The sequence below is a fragment of the Larus michahellis genome, chromosome 4 (assembly GCF_964199755.1).
Source record: "Larus michahellis chromosome 4, bLarMic1.1, whole genome shotgun sequence".
NCBI lineage: Eukaryota > Metazoa > Chordata > Aves > Charadriiformes > Laridae > Larus > Larus michahellis.
In genome coordinates, this window is record NC_133899.1 from 52849585 (window position 1) to 52869532 (window position 19948).

General features: G+C 45.2%; 1 protein-coding gene across 2 annotated transcripts in view; it reads left to right on the plus strand.

Moving 5' to 3' along the window:
• Nucleotides 1–2325: 2325 nt before the first annotated feature.
• Nucleotides 2326–19948, plus strand: part of LOC141742460 (deubiquitinase DESI2-like) — a 59756-nt gene continuing 42133 nt past the window's right edge. The window contains exon 1 of one of the 2 annotated variants that reach the window (XM_074584818.1): nucleotides 2326–3704. In XM_074584818.1, the coding sequence (XP_074440919.1) occupies nucleotides 3666–3704 (39 nt within the window). In that variant the 5' untranslated portion in view covers nucleotides 2326–3665. Of the gene's footprint in view, nucleotides 3705–18263; nucleotides 18410–19948 lie in introns of those variants that run through there. The other variant, XM_074584819.1, reaches the window with a different exon arrangement.

The following is a 19948-nucleotide window of genomic DNA, read 5'->3' on the forward strand; positions in this document are numbered from 1 at the left end:
TGAATAGTAAGTGTGGATGACCACAGTTAAACTCAAATACATGAATCCCTTTGAAGGGAGGGCTAGGGATGTGAAGAATCTGAGAAAATCAGGTCTTGCAACAGGGTGTTGTCTAGCTTTAGGCATATGTATGGGGAAAATGTGTATTTCTGCTATGTCCTAAAAGTAGCATAACTGGTTAAAAGAAGAATTCAAAACAGATCCCAAAGCTCTAGTTCCAGCTGCTCTAACCAGTAGTAAGAAGAATCTCCCTTTTCCTCTGTATTTGCAATTCATTTAAATTTTAATACTTTTACAGAGCAAGACTTGGACTCTAGTGCCTGTTGGCAGCGCAGCTATCTGCAGGATTGTTCTCACACACCTGAAATAGAGGACTTCTTGCTTGGTATCAGCCCAAACTGTTGATGAAACATTTCAATACAGCCCAAAGCAAACCAAGCCTTGTACAGAGTTTATGTGACTGTTAAACAGCTTATATTAATGTTAGGACATTTGTTTTCAGACTGATCCTTTCTATCTGGAGTTAGAATAAGTTGCACAGAACAGAATAGGGGAGAAAAAGGAACTTTTTCGAAGGATCACTGAAACACCGATGAGGCTAAGTCACCATGTGGAACAACGTTCCATGAAGGGGAAGAAAAGGGAGCAACAACATTTGTAATGTAGCTCTTGCAGTTACAGTTCAAGTTGGGGGGGTGAATCCAGGTCTTAATGCGCAAGTGACATTTTCTGTCTCTCCTACAGCAAAAATTGTTTAAATAACAAACGCACATTTAGACTGGCTTTGATCTCTTAAAGCAAGAAGATGAGCTTAAAGACAAGCTTTTGGTTTTGTTATTTTTCTCTCTTCTATGTATAAAATGTAGAAGTGGAATTCTGGTCTTAATTTATAGCTTTTTTTTTGACTATTTTTTTTTCCCCTAGGTGATTATTTTAGAAATGTTTACAGGACAAAACATCTAAGCTTGTGGCTGCCTGTCACTTTTCCCAAATTCTAGGTATTTATAGATGTCTGTCCCTGGAATGTGGATCTGATTTAAGTCTCTTAATTTATTTTAGTGAACTCTGGGCACAGCAGACATTGGAGTTAATTTAGCAAGTAAGCATGTGGACAAAAGTGTGGGAGAGCTTGTCTGCTGCTTTTCTTTTCCAATTACATCAGTCATTCTAATATCAGCTATTTCCTCTCCTTTCAATTCTCCTTAAAACATCACCAAAGCAGGACACATACCCAAAAGTGACAATCTCAGGGTATCTTTGACAGTTTAGCAGGACCCCTGTGCAATTCAGTAGGAGGTTTGTTTTACAAGGTAGGGCATGAATGATGATGCTTAGCCCTTTGCAGAGGGAACTTTTCATTACTTCATAGTCTTTAAAATGATGATGGGGGTTCACTCTGTCCTCTGAGCAGTATCTGGACTCTGAGATGATAAGGAGGAGCAAGGGACACCTTTTCCCACCTGCACAAACTGCTTCTGCAGGCCCAGGCTACTGAGCCAGATGGTTAATGGCACCTAACAGGGAGGTTGGAGTTGGTGTGTTGGAGGGCCGGGGGCGTGGTCAGGGTGCTGGCCCAGCTCCTGTGCCATATGCGTGGAATTGCCTAGCCCACTCATGGAATGACTAGCCTGGATTAGATTACTGTGCTGGAGTCCCTGCCACATTGCATGCCGTCATGCCCAGGCCTGAGCTGTGGCTTCGCTCCTTCAAAATACAAATGTATTCTGTTAGGACAAAGTAGTTCTGGGTCTCCTTTGGCACTGATTGACTCCTTTGGGCTGGCACTTAGCTATACAGGACATAGACTCACTTTCTTTTTGTGCTGCCTGCCTTCACCACAAATCCTCCTGCACACTGCGTAACAAGTCATTTACAAGGCTGCAGCTCTATGGTCTTGTCCGTCTGCTCCTGACAAAGGGAGGTGAGCCCTTCTCCGGGACGGGATGGTTCCCATGCGGCTGAAGACGGTGTCAGAAAGGGCTGGGGCATGCTGGGCTTTGCTGATGTAACAGGCGCTCTGCAATTTTCATTCAGATCTGGTTGGCTGTGAGCTGGCAGAGAGCCTCAGATACGCCTCCAACTCAGATGAGGTCATCCCTGCCTGCTTTGCTTTTTTTTTTTTTTTTTTTTTTTTTTTTTTTTTTTTTGGGCTGCTCCAGAAAGAGTCTGCGGTCTGAACGTTTAAGGTCAGCGTGCTAATTCCCACACCACTGCAAGTCCCTGTGTGCAGGAACCCCCTAACCCCCTTCTCCCTGCCCCCCCGCTCAGCTGCACCCTTTCCCAGCACCACCACAGACCCTGCTCTCCCTTTAAAGAGAGAAGAGAGGAGGAGCAAAAGGAAGATGAATTTACCGCAGTGGATTTTATAATTGACTCTCGCATACAGGTCAGAGGGGAATGTGTGCAGAGCTGCCCGGATCTAACATGAGTGTAAAGTAGCTCCAGGACGGAAGAAACTCCAGACCCTGCTGCTGCCCGAAGTGAAACAACTCGCCCTGCCCAGTCGTTTCGTTCCTTCCCAGCCCTCCCACCGTGTGCCATGCAGAGATGCATCCAGCCAGTAGAGGACGGGGTAGGTCTCCCCCGGCCGTCAGTCAGTAGGGGCTGCCCGGCTCGGGACGAGCTGATCCCGTAATAAGGACTGACCCTGGCGGAGAGGGGAACGCGCATAGCTGGGGGTGCCCGGCCCCGCGCCGTGCTTGGAAGCATCGCCCGCTCAGCATCTTCCTCCCTCCAGCTCCGTCGCCGGGTAATCCCGCGCTACCTCACGCGAAGAGCTGCCCACTAACTTCGGCGCCGACGCCAGCTCTGCCTGCACGGCTGCGGGCAGGATGGGGGCTGCAGCGTCCCCCCTCTGCCCCGGGGGCAGCCAGCCCCTTCCTATTCCTCCTCCCACCGCCGAACCCCGCGCTGGGGCCCCTCTGGCACAGCTTCTTCGCGATGTCCTGCCAGGGGCGGAGAGCCCGCCCCGGAGCGCCTGAGCACCGGCTGAGCCTCAGAACCGCGGACAGCTCCCAGCGGCCCGGGCTTCAGCACCGCGGACAGCTCCCGGCCGCCGCGGGCAGGGGCCAGGGCGCGAGGTGTCGCCGGGCTTTGCCGGCGGAGGGGACATCGGTGCCCGGCCCCGGACCTGCTCCCTGCCTTGGTGCCCCGGTTTATTGCGTACTGCCGGCAGTCCTCTGCTGTAGCAGCACGCCGCTCTGCCGACAAGGACGCCGAGGGATACACACACACACACTACCACCCGCCTCTCTCACGGAGTCAGAAGAGTGCTTATTCTTGGGCTCAGAGTCTGTTTGTCTTCTGTAGATTGGGATTTACAAGCTTGGACAGTGCCTGTTTACAGTGGTGTATGAGTCTACAGACCCCGAGGTGCGCTACGGAGTTAGAAAGAAACCTCGAATCTGTCCCGCTGTGGAGGGGTAAAATAAACCCCATACAACCAGCAAAGCCAGCCTAAGCCTTCCTGCCTCACTGCAACCAACTTTACACCCCCAACTGCGAGAATTCCCTCCTTTCCTCCTCCCTCCATGCTCCTTCCTTATGAGACTGTAGGATGAGGCATTTCCTTCTATCTGGCTCAGGGTAAAAGCATACCCTGGGGGCAGCAACACACATCTGGCAGGGACTGAAAGGTTTTAATCCAGCCTCTACTGCAATCAACAATGGCAAATGAACCGGTGATTCTGAATGTTTATGACATGGTGAGTATGAAACAGTACTGATTTGGGAGGGAAGGGGGGGGGCGCAGTGGGGCTGGGTGGGAGTTTGTGCTTGGAGGCAGGCATTATATGAAGAGGATCCAAGCAGAGATCCCCAGAGAGGCTGATCCCCAGCCCCACAAACTCCTCGTGTTCTGGCTGTCAGAGATGATGCTGAGCCTGGCTTTTTTTTCTTTGCGACGTTTAGCGTATTGGGCCAGATTACAGGTAAAACTCTGCCCGATTTTCTGCAGGATCTTTCAGGAGCAGCACTGGGTGAGGGGAGGACTTTTTAATTTCTAGTGTCCCAGTTAAGGAAGGAGATGTGATCACCTCTCTCTTTGTTGGAAATAATTGTCCTTTAATTTTGAGTGAGCAAGCACTGCCAGGCTATGGGGAAGGGGTCAGGAGAAACAACTGTAGAATTGCAGTAAGGACATACTTTCTAGGCTAATAATCTGGATCAGACCCTCATATGCATAAGATTGTAGTTAGTCATTTTCTCTGAAGATTAATTGCAACAACAGGAGTAAGAAATCGTCTGAACTGGTGAAGTTTCATCACAGGGAGGAGCACATGCTGACATGCTGCTCAGCAATGTTTCCTGAAAGTTCACAGTGTAGCAAGTGGCTTTCCTTGCTCTCCTCTTGCAAGGGGGAATGTGAGTGGGAATTACCTGTGATAACAAATCAGAAGATCAAAATCCTATCCTTGGCACAAGTCCTCAAAGAGAAGGCGGCTTGGCACAACCTGTTTGCTTTCTGGTCTGACAGAAGCTTAGGAGAGGTATGACAGAAGAAGAACATTTTGATGATGATATACTTTCCCTCTGTTTTTTGTTTGTGAGCTAATGATAAAAAAAACCCCCTAGTTTTCAGATCTTCCAAAAATTTAATGTACATACAACGTTATGAGGCCCAGGTGCTTGCTGAGCTCTAAATAGCTAGCTCCAGACCTTTAAGATTATGGCATATATTTGTTTTTTGGCATCAGGCAGTGACAACTTTCAACAGGAAGCCCACAGAATAGTGTGGGTTTCCCTGTTGGGGGAATCCAGAGAATAGACACCAAAGAGATTAGCAGTGGGTTGCTGTAAATGTCAAACCTCTTCTTATTACAACGATTAAGTGATCTTTTGTTGACTAAAAAAGCTGGGTTGTTTTCTGAGGGAAGAAAGAGTGGTAAGGGCTATTTAGGTAGGACTGTGTCTGTATTGAAGGACAGTATGAAAAGCACAACTACAATGACCTGAAGCTGCCTCTTTCAGAGATATCATTGGTAAAATTGAGCAAGTTGGTAAAATCCTTCCCTAGACTTAAGTCTTGAGTGTTTAATGGTCAGTTGCTCGGCAGCCTGAACTGTGAACTCCCCCAGGCTGTTCTTCAACCCAAAAGTCTGGTAACCCAAGCAGGTGGTAGCTAGTGCTTGTTAACAAGGGACTGGGATTACAAATGCACACACAAGAGTTTCTCATTAGTACTTTGAGGAAGGTAAAGGGCCTGTGTTGCCTTTTTATTATGTCCACTGTCTTCCTTGCAATTTTTTTAGTTTGTTCTGCAGCAGGCTGTGGTCTGAACTTTCCTGTCTCAGCCACTGTTGAGCTGTCCCAAATCAGCAAATATTTTGCTACTGAGCTGAAGAGATCCGAATACTGGATGGACATAGTCTTCGCCTTTTTTTCACGTGACACCAAAGATGAAGCCCAAAGGAAATATGGGAGAAGGGACTTGTTGTTCGTGGTCACTGTGTTCTGAGATGGGCACCCAGACACAGTGAGCTGAATTGAGGTCATCAGTTTAATTCAGCCTGAGTAATTTTTGCTGCTTAGCAAGCCATGAAAACCTTCGTGTGTGAGTACTAACTCCATGGGTTAACCACTCTGTACATAGAAACCGTTCTATTTTCATATAGCATCTGCTTGACTACCACTGAGTCACCTCTAGTTCAAGTCCTACATTATGATTATTGAGGCTACATGCTTTTCCATTGCTGCTATGATTTTAACACCACGGAGTTTGGAATGTAGCCACGCAAAATCTGCACTTTGTTACACTGTGGTGGGGAATTGCGGGGGAACTGGGAAATGAGCACATTTGCTTGAATGACTGTTGGAAAACTAGCCTCAATGGAAGAAAAAAAAAAAAAGAAAAAGACAGCTGGGGATAACAATTAACTGGATGTAAAGCTCTGCTTTCCTGACAAGGAACATGACCCCTGTATGGCATCTGGAAGCACTTACACTGCTGGAAAACTTACCCCTAGGGCAGAAGTTCAATTATGGGCTTTGTGCAGCTATGAAATACCCACTCTGTGTTGTCTTGTGTATTCAAAGGTTATAGCCATTTATCCTTTTACCCATTGGATATGTACCAAGCTTCTTTAGGAAAAAAGTGCTTTTATTTAATGAGGTGTTTTGCACAAATAGCTGAAGCAGGTAGATCTATTTGTAGACTTATTTTCTTCAGCATAAAAGAATTGAGCGAAAATCACTGGGTATTCCAAGTGTTCAGAATATCGTCATCAAAAGCAACTTCCCTCACCCTCAGCATGCAGGGTGATTATATCCTGTTTAATCTATTGCTAAAGAGCTTGTACACACCTGTAAACTTGCAAAACAAACAGGGCAGGAGGTTGTTTTGTTTCCTGCTCAACCAAGACATTTTAAAGAGTGAATATGCAGGGTACTGAATTCTTATTTAAGGTGTACGTGTGAACACAGAATAGAAAACTGGATCAGGGGGTTGATCATGGATGAATCTCTTTCCCAATCTGAATCCAGCTCTTGCATAGACTTACTCTAAGCCAACAGCTGTTTGGAGACCTGCATGAGATAACTGGGTCTATAAAATCTATGACAGAGTTTGCTCTGATCAGTTAGTTACCAGTTTGCCTTCAAATTAATAAATCAAATTCCCCTTCATAACCTGTAGCTCTCTTCCCTCCACTCTGCCTTAATAAGCTGTTTATCATGGATCAGATCTTACTCAGATCACAGGGCTGACTTTCTTCAGCCAGGATATCACCCTGTTTCCTCATCGCTTTAAGTCTTTGGGGCTTACTTTGGAATAGTTGACTTAATCACTGTACGTTAATAAATGTTGCCTACTTAAATCAGACAGAAGAGTAACTGCAATTATTGCCTGGGTTTAAAACTTTAACAAGCAAGCTAAACACACTCCACTAAAAATAGTTCACTTGGCGGAGATTCAAGTTGGGGGCTCTCATAATATTTTCAGCTTATTGCATAGCACAGTCATGCTATCAAATTGAAAGCAAAGATATTCATATCACTGCTGTCCCTCTTCTATTACAGATATGCTTGTCTTGAATTTCCACTGTCTTTGCAGCTGATAACATGCAAAACTGTCATTTTGATCTACTGGTATTTTTGCTTACTCTTTATGCTGGGGAAAATGAGCCCCTGAGATGTGCTGCAGAGGAGAATGAGAGCCCTGGTCAGCAGGGAGCCAAGGAGCAATGATGTAGGGTCTCTTTGGATGAGAGGGGTGAGTCTCTTTCTCAGCCTTGTCCCACTGTTATTCCATTGATTCCACTGGCATTACTAGTCATCCTCTCTGGAGTGAATGAGAGGGAAATAAGATTCAGATCACTGTAGACACACTAGCTCTGAGATTTTTGCCTGTGACTTCCAACTTCATAGAGGTAGCCGGCAGCCAAAATGTAATTATTTATAATGGTCCTCCCATATTCTTTCAGTTCTTTATATAATTTATGTCATTTGACAGCTAAATGGCTGAAAGACAATGGCTGATGGCAAAAGATGGCCCTGCAGGTGACTGACTGGGGTCTCTATTGTTTCGCTGATCGCTAGGTGATGGTGTCATTGATTTGATTTCTCCATCACATCGCTGAGTGGATCATCCAAGTGGCCCTGACAGAAAAACAAACACTATAGCATTCTTGTCTCCACAGCAGTGATAAAGGCCCCTGATTTGTGTTTGTGATATTATGGCAAGCAGCCTGTGTTGAAGTAGGGGTCGCATTTTGGGCTGAGGCTCTAAAATCTTATAGTCATGCATGTAGTTTCCAAGAGTTCCAGGAAAATGAATCTCACTCTTGATTTTCATTGGTGCAGTGGAACAGAGCATCCTGGGAGGCTGCATCTGCACAGAGGGCAGCATTTCTGGGGAGGGAGAAAAAGAGGAAGATGATGTTACAAACCATAAGGGTTTGCAATGAGTTTATCTTCCTCCTTGGGAGAGGAAAAGTAGTTTCAGTTGCACCACCAAGAAACATTGACCATGCTCTGTGTAGCAAATCAGCTTGTGGTCCTCCAGCAGAGGCTGATCAGAGGATGATCGCAGCCTATGCGTGCCTTAGGTGGGGACAAGAGCTCTGATGAGGTTGTTTCCATCTGTCTCTACAAATGTCTGTCATCGTACAGTTGCTTACACGAAGAGCTGGGCTCAGGGACTGGGAGGGTGCTGGGTCAAGAAGAAGTTGAAAGAAGTGGTCTGGCTTTTCTGTCAGTCCCACGAGGGAGGGAGGATTTTTGGACAAGCAGTTTTGGTGTGGGAACCTCTATGTGGGACTCTGCAATAGACCCTGGGTTTTGTTTTTGTGCTCTGAGAAAAGGATTGTGAGAGAGTCCCTGTGTGAAGAGGACACACCAGCTAAGGTGAGAAAAGGCGTAAAGCTAGAGGATCTGTATGACCATAGAATAAATACATAAAACTTCAGTGCTTTAATCCGGTTTCTCTGATACAAAAGAATATTATGGAGGTGGGAGTTATTTTTCCTTTTGCGCTTTTCAGATCTGGCATTTTCAGCATTTTGCTTTAACACCCATTGCTCGCATGTGATTTGGAGGTGACAACCTGTGTGTACCATTGAAAACCAGCACAAACGTAGCATCCTAGCATCCCTTTTTGGCTTCTTATGCAAGTGGAAAAGACAGAGTGAGGCTCTTGGCCACTATAATTAAATGCTTTGGGACTGAAGGAATACAGGTGCTTTGTACCTCTAGCTTCAGTTCGTAAGGAGCCTTTGAATCGATTTTAGAAACAGCAACAGGATTGCAAGCAGAGCACTTCATTCTGTGAAATGATTGTTTTAAGCACTGACTAGATCATGGAACATTTTATTATCTCTCCGGAGGAAAAAATAAGTCTTGTTACTCAGAAAAACGTCAACATGTTTGTGATTACTGTTAGTAGAGGTCTCAGATGCTCTCAACTCCCTTAGTCAGAAGAGTGAGAAATCCTATTGCAGGTGGTGGTCCCATGTCTGCACTATTCGTTCGTTGTTTGTGAGCTGCCGTGTGTGGAGAAGTGCAGCATCACCTGACTCTATTTGCTATTCCAGGAAGCCACATGGAAAGCAAGGAGACTTTTTTGTCAAGTAGGTTGATAGCTGTGGAGTTTCTTGCTGCAATGAGCTGAAGAGATGTTCTAAGTCAATAGAGCAACTTGTGGTCTTGAAAGATTAAGTGCTAGAGAGTCACTAGGATCTCTTCTTTCTTTTTCCTCCCTCATATGTTCACCAAACTGAATGTATTTAACAAACAGAGAGCAAAATTTGAAATATTTCTTTTGGGAGATTTTAATTAAATTCTGGCAATTCCTAATACATATATATATATATATATAAAGTTGTTCTGAAACAAAATCACCACTTTTTAAATCACATTAAATTAAATGTTTTGACTCTTCCTTAAAATATTTGCCAGTCATCTCTGGCCAAAACTATTTGCCAAGTCTGAATCATTTTAGTTCTCCAAAACACACTGTTCACTCAAAAGCTTGCCATGTTCTTGGAAGGGCTTGGTAGGTGTATCATGTTCTTATTTATTCTGTGTCTACTCTCAAAGGTCATAAGAATTCCCTCTTCCATGAATAAGCCCTGGCTAAGGGTGTTTAATCTTCTTCACAGGCTTTTTGTGGGGATAGGTCAAGGTAAATCCTTACATTCCTGAAGGAAAAGGAGAAGATTTTGGCCTTGGGATTTTACTTTTTACTTTATCACTGACTCTTAATTTATCCAGAGCCTTTATTCATTCTGCTGTCTTCAAACTGTATCAAGTACAGCGTACTAGGTAACAAAAAAGAATGGTGAGATAGCAGGTGTCTGGTGTCTAGTAATGGGTTCTCCACAGTGCTACAACATGTCCTAGGTAGGTGCTAAACTGTCTTTGTTTCTAAGAGTAGTTGAACATACTGCCAGTCACAGTCACAGGTAGTGTGAGGGACCAGGTAGATCTCAGATGCTTGTTTTCTGTGCCTTCCTAGAGCTTTAAGTTGGCCTTCTGCGCTGTTTTTGTTTTGGCTTGGTTTTGTTGTTGGTTGGGGTTTTTTGTAGGACTGAGTTTAGACAGTTAAATTATGCTTATACTGCATAATATGTCCAGGGTTCATAATCACTTAGGTAAAGTAATGCAAAATCGGTAACAGTAATGTCATACTAAGATACTTATTAGTACGGGCCCGAAAACTCTCTGGGAAGACCCTTGGTTAGAGGCCAAAGAGACCAGATAGACTGCTAATACAGGAGGCAGAGAAAGCTGCTTTCACAGGAGGTCAGCAGAGTCCTGAGCGCAAGATATGAGAGGGCTATCCAGACTGCTTCACTTTTCTTGGATGCAACGTTTCCCAGTGCAAACGTTCTTGACTTTGAAAAAAACCCAAACCAATAATTAAAAAAAAAAAAAAGTGTTATGGCAAATCTGGTGGCATCTGGTGGCAGTACGTTAGAGTTTTCAAATAAATCAGGCTGTACAGTCTGGCAGTGTGTGCAGGTGAGGAAAACTCGGCTTTGTTTCTGCTTCTCTTTTCCTCCTGGACTGCCTCAATTTAATTTGAGTGACAACAGGCTGACCTCAGGCAGGCCAGTCATAGGGATTGCTGCCTTGCCCTGCTTGAACTCAGGAGCAGAGGGAAAAGGAAAGCGGTTTGGTGATGCAGAGCACTGTGTTGCAGTCAGTGCCTGGTTCAAGCCTGTAAGAAAATGATGAAATGCAACTAGACATCCCTTCTCTCTTGCATCTTTGGAGAGAGGAAATAAATTGGAGGAAGAAAAGATTAAAAAATCTAATTCACTGAGCTGCAGCTGAGTCCATTCCTTCAAGAAGAAGGAATCCAAACATGGCATCTGATCTAAACCAATTAAGAAGCTAAAGAGTAAGTGGCATGGCCTGTGTTAATAAGTCCAGCGATGAAGTGTGCCCATTTATGCATAATAAATAGATTTTTGTTGTCTTAGCAACAGCCTGGAGATCTGTTATCCATCAGGGGAACAGTCTGTTTTGATGTTGTCAGGGTGACAAGCTGGCTACCTGTCCATGTTACTGCTGATCTTCTCCAGCTCTGCGGTTCTTTAGCTGACTACCCCGTGCTTATGCATGAACTGTTTTAAGAGCTATCTCTTGACTGTACACAGAGCATTGCTATCTCCAGCTACGGCATTCATCCCATCAGAAAGCTCCTTGAACCAGTGCTCTGTTGCCCTGAGGGCTGACTTGAACTGATTCATCCAGGGCAACGTGGGAGTTCTCCCTTCTGCTAGTCCTGCATGCACTAGGAAAACTGCTCCACAACATGCTCTGCTTTAGATCAGCAAACATAAGAAAACCTTATGAGTGAGGAGAACCTAGGAAAGATAACACAGTGTAAAAAATGTGTGAACTCTGCTTCTGGAGCAAAGCTTCACAGGCCCTGTCGTTAGCCCGGTTCCCACATCAGTGCTCTTGAGTCAGTTCCTGCAGGTGACTATCTGACTTAGTGTCCCTCAAGGCAGGCTGAAGTCTTGCGGAATCAGGAGTCTTATGGGCAGGATTTCAGGTATAAGCCCAGGGGCTCAAAGTAAGGTCAGCTCTAACCTAGAAATACAGAAAACTTTTGCTGCTACGGGAAGTTGCCCTTTAACCCCATCTACAGGCAAAGTCACAGTCCCCTGGCCTGTCTCTGAGCAACTCTGAGAGAAATGATTGTTTCCTCTTGAAACCATATGGAAGCTGGTTTCCAGTGAATTTTCTGTGGTGCTTTTTGGCATTTCCCCAGACAGCAAGGCAGACTCCTTTTAGAACATGACACTTCTGTCAGCAAGATTTAGCCTCTGGCTCATTAGGCTGTCAAGGTTCCTAATGTCACTTGGCTATTCTTTAAAACAAACAAACAAGACCCAAAACCAAACAAAACCCTCTTAGTATTGATGAAAGCTGATGTGTCGACAGTACTGGAGACTGTCACTCTCCTACCAAATAAATTTATGCTGGCAGTAGCAAAGCAGACCCCTTCTGCCTTTTGTACCTCATCCCTGGTGTATAGGTTGAGCTGCTCTGGTGTCATGGCTCAGCTGGTCATCCAGCTTCCTACTGTGGCAGCCCACAGGGACCAGTTATGCATGCGGTGGGAGCTTCTGCTGGGCACAGCTGAGCATTAGTGATAGAAACAGAGCTACTAAGTTGGAAGAGCTGTCAAATCCATTTCTAAGTGTGGTGATGGGCAGGTATATAGTTGTGTATTAGTGCAATGAACTGAATTTAAATGGGTGTCCTAGGGCCGAAAGCCACGTTAGTGACCTGGGTTGCCCTTATTCTAATTGTTTGTTTCAGTCTCTCTTGTTCCTGTCATTATGCCAAGATGACGTAGCTTAAGCTGGGGAGAGAGGCAGGGATCAATCAATAAATAAATTCTATATTTCTGCTGGGGAAGAAAAGAAGCAAAATTCACAAGTCTGATGATTATTTCTGTAGCAAATGAACTCACACGGTTAGAAAAGAAAAAAAAAAGTTTGATACCATTCTGCGTAAACACTGGATGTTCTTGAGTATTTGAGATCTAGAGGAGTGAAAGTAGATATCTCCTTACTTCAGAGCTTTATCTAATCAGCACGTGAATCTGTGAGACTTCTCATCTCAGAGCAAAATATGAGGCTACGTCCTAAGAGTGGAAAACTGTTTTAATTGGTAACTTAGTTTTTCAGTAATGAATCTTAATGTGTCTGGAAAAGCAATGATAAGGGAAGAAGAAATGCTGTGGTTACAAATGATCTTTAATACATAGGAATGCTTATCTACAGAAGCAAGTGTCAGATGCTAGAAATGCTGAAAGCATTTCAGCCTGTTTACTAAGTGCCTTCAGCATGTGGGTCAACACATGGGTCGAATGCCATGTGACTACTGATAGATCTACATCCCTGGGAGATGGAGGACCTGGCACAGCATAAACTCTGTTGATAACATGGTTTGATGAAGCTTCAACCATGAATCTGTTACTGTGCTTTCCATGCAGTCTTACTGGCTTCTCCATAAGTTAGCTTTCCCTAGGTACATGATATTCTTCTAGACATCTGCTCTTGGCTGATCTGTGTGCCTTGCCCTGTTTGGGACTACTTGGAGCAGGTGATTTTATAATTGCCCTGTATTTGTCATTTCCTCCAGCTCTGGATTAGACTGGTGAATGTGAGAAGTGACAGAAAGAGAGGACCAAGAGGTTAAACATGACACTAATCTGATAAGTCATTACCTCTGTCATTAATCTGCACTCTTGGGTAGTACTTGAGGCAAGAGCCTCAGCAGGTTTCTTCTAATCTCGTGAGAAGAGGCCTAGGTTGTAGGTATTTCCAGGCAGGGCTGAGGTGCTTTCTTAGCAAATCACTTATCTAGAAAATGAAAGGCTCCATTCAGCTGCCTAAGCACAGATATCAAGGGCCATTGTAGGCTCTCTGGCTTCCTCTCCGGAAAGGTCCCGGTCTATTCCCTCATGGATCCTGTTTCATAGCTTATCAACTTTGTAGAGATGTCTTGAATATTTTAGGGCATTTGAGATGGCATCACATGCCCTGTTCTGACATGAGTGCTACTTATGTGCTCGGGGAGGATCAGTAGTACTGCATTTGACTTCTACCATCTAGTGTGCTGATGCATCTGGAGTGACAGAGACCTGGTTAAAAGCCCTGAGGGACTCAAACTCAACTGCCCCTTCATGCAGGTCTGCCATAGAAGCAGACAGCAGGAAACCCTGGATTTGGTTGTTCTGTGTCTCTCGTGTCAAAACATTTAGGTTTTGTTTGAAATGCTCAGCGGAAGAGAGGATGTTTCCAGTGGATCCTAGCTATTCCAGGAGGGTGTCCAGGCTGGAGCCAGGCTCTAGTGTTACTCACACTTGTTCTCTGGCCCACTGAGTATGTGTTTTAAATGAAAGGAGTCTTTTCTTTACTTTGTATGAAGAAAACTGTTTCACCACAAAGGACTGTGAAGGCCTGGCTCCAGATACACTATTGAGAGGGTGACCATGCTGCTTCCCTCTGAGGCAGGTGGAGAGCCAAATCCCCTCTGGCAGGCTGAGGTGATTAGAAAGTTGGCCTGGACAAGTGTCTGGACTCCTGGTTATCAGGTACAAGCAGAAAGCACTTGCTTCTCCTGGTAAGTAGAGGCTAACCTTGCTCTTCCCTCTTCCTATTGCTTTGTTTCCATTCAGGGCATTTTTAGACAGTTCTTTTGTTGCCCTGAGAGGATCTCTTCTGCCCTTTCCTCCTTAACTGGCTACCTAACCCGGAGAGTCAATTGTGCAGCCTTTTTTCTGAGTCTGTCCCAGCACTAAGAATACACAGGCTAGTACATCTTTAGAGTCCCTCTGTGATGGAGGCATTGTAGAAAGGTGGGAAGGCAGTGCTGGAGGTTTCCAAATCTGCAGAGGCCAGAGATAAAAATGCATGTCCCGAGCTGAAATCCACCCACCATCTGTCTCCAGATCTAACATTCATTGTTCTTGATTGCAGTGCCATTTGCTGTGCCCTTGTTCACTCTAATTTTTATGGCTGCTCGTTATCCAACACAGCTGGCTGTCTTCTCTTTGGCAGTTCTTTGGGATGTGGAATAGACCTCTTCTATTTTCTGCTGCTGGAGAAGCGTGCCTCACGTGCTTCCTGCTGTGAGAATATTGGGGGCCAATGCGTTGTACTGAATTGGAACAGAACAGATTCATTCCAGTGTAAGCCAAGAAGAAACGGGGGCAAAATAAATGGGTCCATTTCAAGCTCAGGTGTTCTTGGGACCAGAAGAAAGGAAGTACTACAAATCCTTTTTTTCCCTGTGGGTCTCATAATACAAGCAAAAGAGCTGTGACTTCTGCTGAGCAAAAGCCTCTGGAAGGATAAAAAAAATGCAAACCACAGGGATCCATGAAAATTTCAGATGTTTTTATTGTCCGAGTCAAATTCTGTCTCCTCCCTTGAGCCGAGTGCTTCTGGCAGGAGATGCTCTGCACCATGGTAGCCAGAGGCCTTGGCAAAGCCAGGCAACCCTTGAGGGGCAAGGGAGGACAGAAAGGCTTTTGTCCCGGAACCCTCATATTAATTGGATTGGTCATATGTCCCCCTGACTGCTGAGCATATTCTTCTGTCCTTTGTATTCAGGCAGAGCTAATGGGAGGGAACACTTCACCTGAGACCTGAATCGGAAGGCAAGAGAAAAGGGGGATGGGGAGGGAGAGACTCTTTATACTTCTCTCTTTCACAGACTTCAACCTCACAGGATCAACCAGAACTCAGACTTTTTCAACGCTCTTTAAAACAACCTCTGCTTCTGAGAGAAAGGCAAGGAAGCAGGAAGCAAGTTGGAATAAAAGTGACATCCTGTCTTCCAAATCCACCTCTGCAGTAAAGTTATGCTAGGATCCTCCTAGCATCCATCTGTGGCTTTTTAAGTTCCGCTTGTAACATGCCATGTTATTGAAATGCTTCAAGGATTCCCTTTGTAATGTGTAATTACTCTAAGATATGCAGTTCAGCGCCTATTGCAGCTGCTCTCTTGGATAATCCTGATACAGTTAAAGCTGTTTGCTGGATCAAACAAACTTATGCAGATGGAGATTTTAAAGTTAGCGTAAAGAACAATTTAATAGTCTCTAACACATCAGGTGCTTAAAAATCCTGTACTTGGTACCTCTGAACTTGAATTCTACTTCTCATACCCACGCTTTGAAGCATGTTTCCAGCTGTCTGTTACCTCTCCCGAGGTCTCAGAGGTGTCTCATTAAAGCCGATGTTGAAGCCTATTAAATACATGAATGTAGCTTCTAATGATGAATCTCATTTAGGTGAGTTGTCACCAGGAATTGGCAGGGATCGCTGCTGCTCTGGTCCCCCAGTGGCTAGGACAGTGGAAGCCACCTGGAGAAGTGCAGGATAATACCTTTCTTCTGTGTTGGGGGACAAAAGGCAAAGTGTCTCAAAAAGGCTGCTGACATCCAGGGGCACACCGACCTTGTCACCTTCTTGCCCTACCAGCTCCCCTCCCTCCTTCCTGCAAAGTGCAGCCTCAGCTCCCGGAGGCATCTGTCCTTGGGCTCTTAGTGTCTCCAGCCAGTTAATTATTAATCATCACAATATCCCTTATGTCAAGCATCTGAACTGCCCATGAAGCATGGAGAACTGTTTTATCAGTTGAGTCAGAAACATCTTAGCGCCCTGACACTCATTGTTTGTAAAGTTGTTGTTCTGTCTAAGAACTTAAGCACCCAGAAGTGATATTTATCTCATCCGAGCCCCGCACCAGATGACCTGGTGCTAGCAGGGGCAATAAGTGCGCGAACTGGGAAACCAGAAGAGAAAGGTTGTACGATGGATCCTGCGACAGAACCAGTGCTGTACCATTGGATATGTTTAGAACTGTGATACTACTGCAGTGTAGGGATATTGCCCATTATGAGCACCTACTAGGAAAAACACCCATATATTTAGCTCCCTTACCATTGCTGCTTACCATTGCTCTAGAAACAGGGAGACACGTGAGCTTGTATGGGGCTCTAGGCCTTGCCTGCTCTCCGTATTCAGGTTGTAGGCTAGTCTGAAAGAGAGAGCTTGAGCAGAGAGTAGGCATGAAAGAAGAAAATCACTCAGCTTGTATCAAGGCACTTTTTACTGTTGGGAGTATTCAGACATGAGAACCTGACCCCCAGCTCCTTCTATCTGGCAGTATTCTAGTGGCAGTGGAATGGCACCGGCACTTTATTTCTGGTTGAGTTTTGATAACATACATTGAAGCAGATCTGAAAACCAACTAAAATACTGGCTACTTTCCACACATTTCTAGGGCAGTTTTTACAAGGAATAAATTTGTTTTTTTCTGCCTGTCCGCATAAGATACGTTTTAAGTAATGCCATACTCTCAGGACCACCCCAATAAAAAGAAAGGTCCTGAAGCATCTCTTAGCAATGTGGCAGAAGATCCCTTCATTAAACTATCTTGCAAAGCCTGCAGCTGGCACTTGTCGCAGTGGTAGCTCTCACTAAACACTGCCAGCCTCTGTGCACTTTGCAAAAGTTTTCTGGAGTATTCCAAAGGCTCTCTCCAGTAAGAACATGTTTCTGATAAGTTGCTGAAGCTGACAAGTGGAGGGAACATTATACTTTCCTGCCACCATTTAAAAGCCAATGGTGGTAAGTCTTGGGTGATGCAGGTAAGTGAACTCATTAAAACAAGACCATACATATGACTTAAACTGTGCTCTTTAGTGTCCCTGTGACATGATTAGGTGCTCAGGTACTTCTGTGTTCTCTTCCACCCTTCCTTCTATCCCAGGATGCCTTCATGCAGAGTGAAAGAAGTGATGCTGGATCTGACAGAGTGCTTTTTTGTCTCAGTAAATTGATGATAGATCATCACTAATTAGTACAGCAAGGGTCAAGCTTACTCATATTTCATTCTCTACTAAGATAGCATGATTGTAGAAGCCTGACTCTTATTTGCGTGTAATGATAGATGGAGATGTTTTTTTCCTCCTTTCAGTTCAAACATAACATCGTGTTCAATGACACCACGGTGTTTAGTGAAAAGTACAAGTGCTTTGAACATGTGGGAATCAAAAATCTCTAAATAGATTGTGTAATGCTGCCAACAAAGCATGTCCTTGGACCCTAGCCGAGAACAAGCAAACCTTTATTTCGAGTAAAGCACTGGATTTTGGGAAAAAGAAATACCAAAGCCTTAGTCCTAGATCCCAATTCATCTGCAGTTCTAGCAAGCCACTTCAATCTCTTTGCCTTGGGTTGTCCTACCTGTAAGAAGAGAAAGCGTGCTCTTGTTGGGGTGGGAGGAGATGCTTGCGGGATGCTTGGGAGGTTAAAACTAACCGCTTTCTGGCATCTGAGGTGTAACTGCCCGGCTTGATGTGAATCCTGTGGGAACGGGAGGCAGAAGCAGGGTTTCTGGGCAGTGGGCTGAGGGGCAGCCCCCGCCTGTCCTGCGCCCGGCTGAGCGCTTGCCCTGTTGCAGCCTCACCCCTGCTGCCTGGGCGGCTGTCCCTGGCCTTCCTGTCAGTCATGGATGGTCCCCCTCCCTTCCCCACCAGAGCCTGCCTGGGGAGCCGGGTGGGGGGAGGTTCTGCAATCAGTCAGCCCACACACACACCTGCTCCTAGCCTTGGCTTTTACTGCCCTTTGACCGCATAGAGCAGATGAAGTGTTTAGAGGCAGCTGCTATTTCTGTCGTTAGCACCCAGACTTCCTAGGAGGAAACCGCTGGCTTTCTGACAGCTGAAATCTGATTCAGAGGAAGCTTTCTACTTCAGCACGTACAAAAGCAAGGGGAGAGCGAAGTAAGGGGGAGGGAAAGACGGTGCTCAATTTGCTATTCATTTAATTCTGTCAGGAAAGCCTAAGTAACTCGCGATGATGGTGTGCAAATTGCAGGCACGCGTGTTGCAGCGTGGTGGATATTGTTGAAGGGATTGAGGATGCAGAAACAGTGGGTAAGAAAACAGCGCAGCACGAGGGGGCTGTGTGCCATGCTTCTTGCCCAGGTGACATTAGCTCCCGCTGAGCAGTTCTGAGCTCCAGAGCCTGCTGATGGTACTTGCCAGTTTAAAGCAAATGTGAGTATGTTGTGCTGCCATTGCAGGTGCTGGAACAGGAGGGTACTCAAGTGATCTGCTTAGCCTTCTCCACTCCAGTGCATGATCCTTTCTCAGTCTTCTCTAGTGTACTTCCTGGTATTTCTCTGGAGAAGGAAAAGGCTGTTATTCCTACTCTGCCCTGGCATGCAGAGAGGCTGACTTGTCTGATTCTAGGACGCAGGGAAATGGAATGAAGCTGTGTCAGGGGAAGTTCAGATTGGATGTGAGGAAAAAGTTCTTCACTGAGAGGGTGGTCAGTCACTGAAACAGGCTGCCCAGGGAAGTGGTCATGGCACCAAGCTTACCAGAGTTCAAGGAGCATCTGGATGACACTCTTAGTCATTATGGTTTAGTTTTAGGTAGTCCTGTGAGGAGCAGGGACTTGCAGTTGATGATCCTTATGAGTCCCTTCCAATTTGAGACATTCTCTGATTCTATGATTAGGTGCCCTGTTGCTGTGCCATCTCTTGGGTTTTGCTGTGGAGTTGTGTTTGTGAGACTGTTCTTCCTCTTCTCCAGCTGTGGCTGCTGCAAACGTTCTGATTTCTTTTTAGGGACTGCGATAGATGTTTCAAAGCAAAGCATTTTATTGAGGCTTCCTGGTTTACCTGTGCTCTCCTTTGCTGGATTTCGGATAGCTTCCAGCACTGGAGGGAACTGTGGGTCAGAAGCACTCTTCCAGCGCCCAGTCTTTTTAAAATGAAAGTGCAGGCTTTCTGTTGCTATCATGATTATCCATTTGAAAGAAAACTCCTAGGATTTCATGTTGTACTGTGATGCTAACAGGATCAGAGATGGTTCTTCCCAAACCAATTAATTTACAGAGCAGCTCTGGTAATATAATTCAAGGGGCTTTTTGAAAAGATGTCACTTAGTAAACAGGGGTAGACGAGCCACAGCATGAAAGATTAATGTCCCCCTTGTTTCCCATGACTCTGTACGAGACTTGGACTGAGATAGGAAGAGATAAGGAGAAACAATCAGTCCTAGTTCTGCCCAATGACTTGCCAACAGGTTTGCATGCATGTTGTTAATCTACCAAAACTTATCCTCTGCTTTAGAAATAAAAATGATTGTTCTGGACCAGTCTGAAGTCTTTACGCTGGCCAGTTTACGCAAGTTATCACTTAGTTTGATGGCCAACAGATTTGAAGATCATCTTATGTTGGGACTTGTCAAAATAAAATGCTACCTAGATTTTAGGGGGATAAGAACACAGTTACAATACACGCTGGGGTTACAAGGAGGTGATGTGGTTAAACATTGCATGCACATATGTGCTCTGGGGACAGCTTGACAGACTGCAGGCTTTTGGAAAGAACTAGTCTAGCAAAGGAGGGGGGGGAAGCATCTGTCAGTAAATAGATGGATAAAGATGCTCTGTGCTGCTTTTAA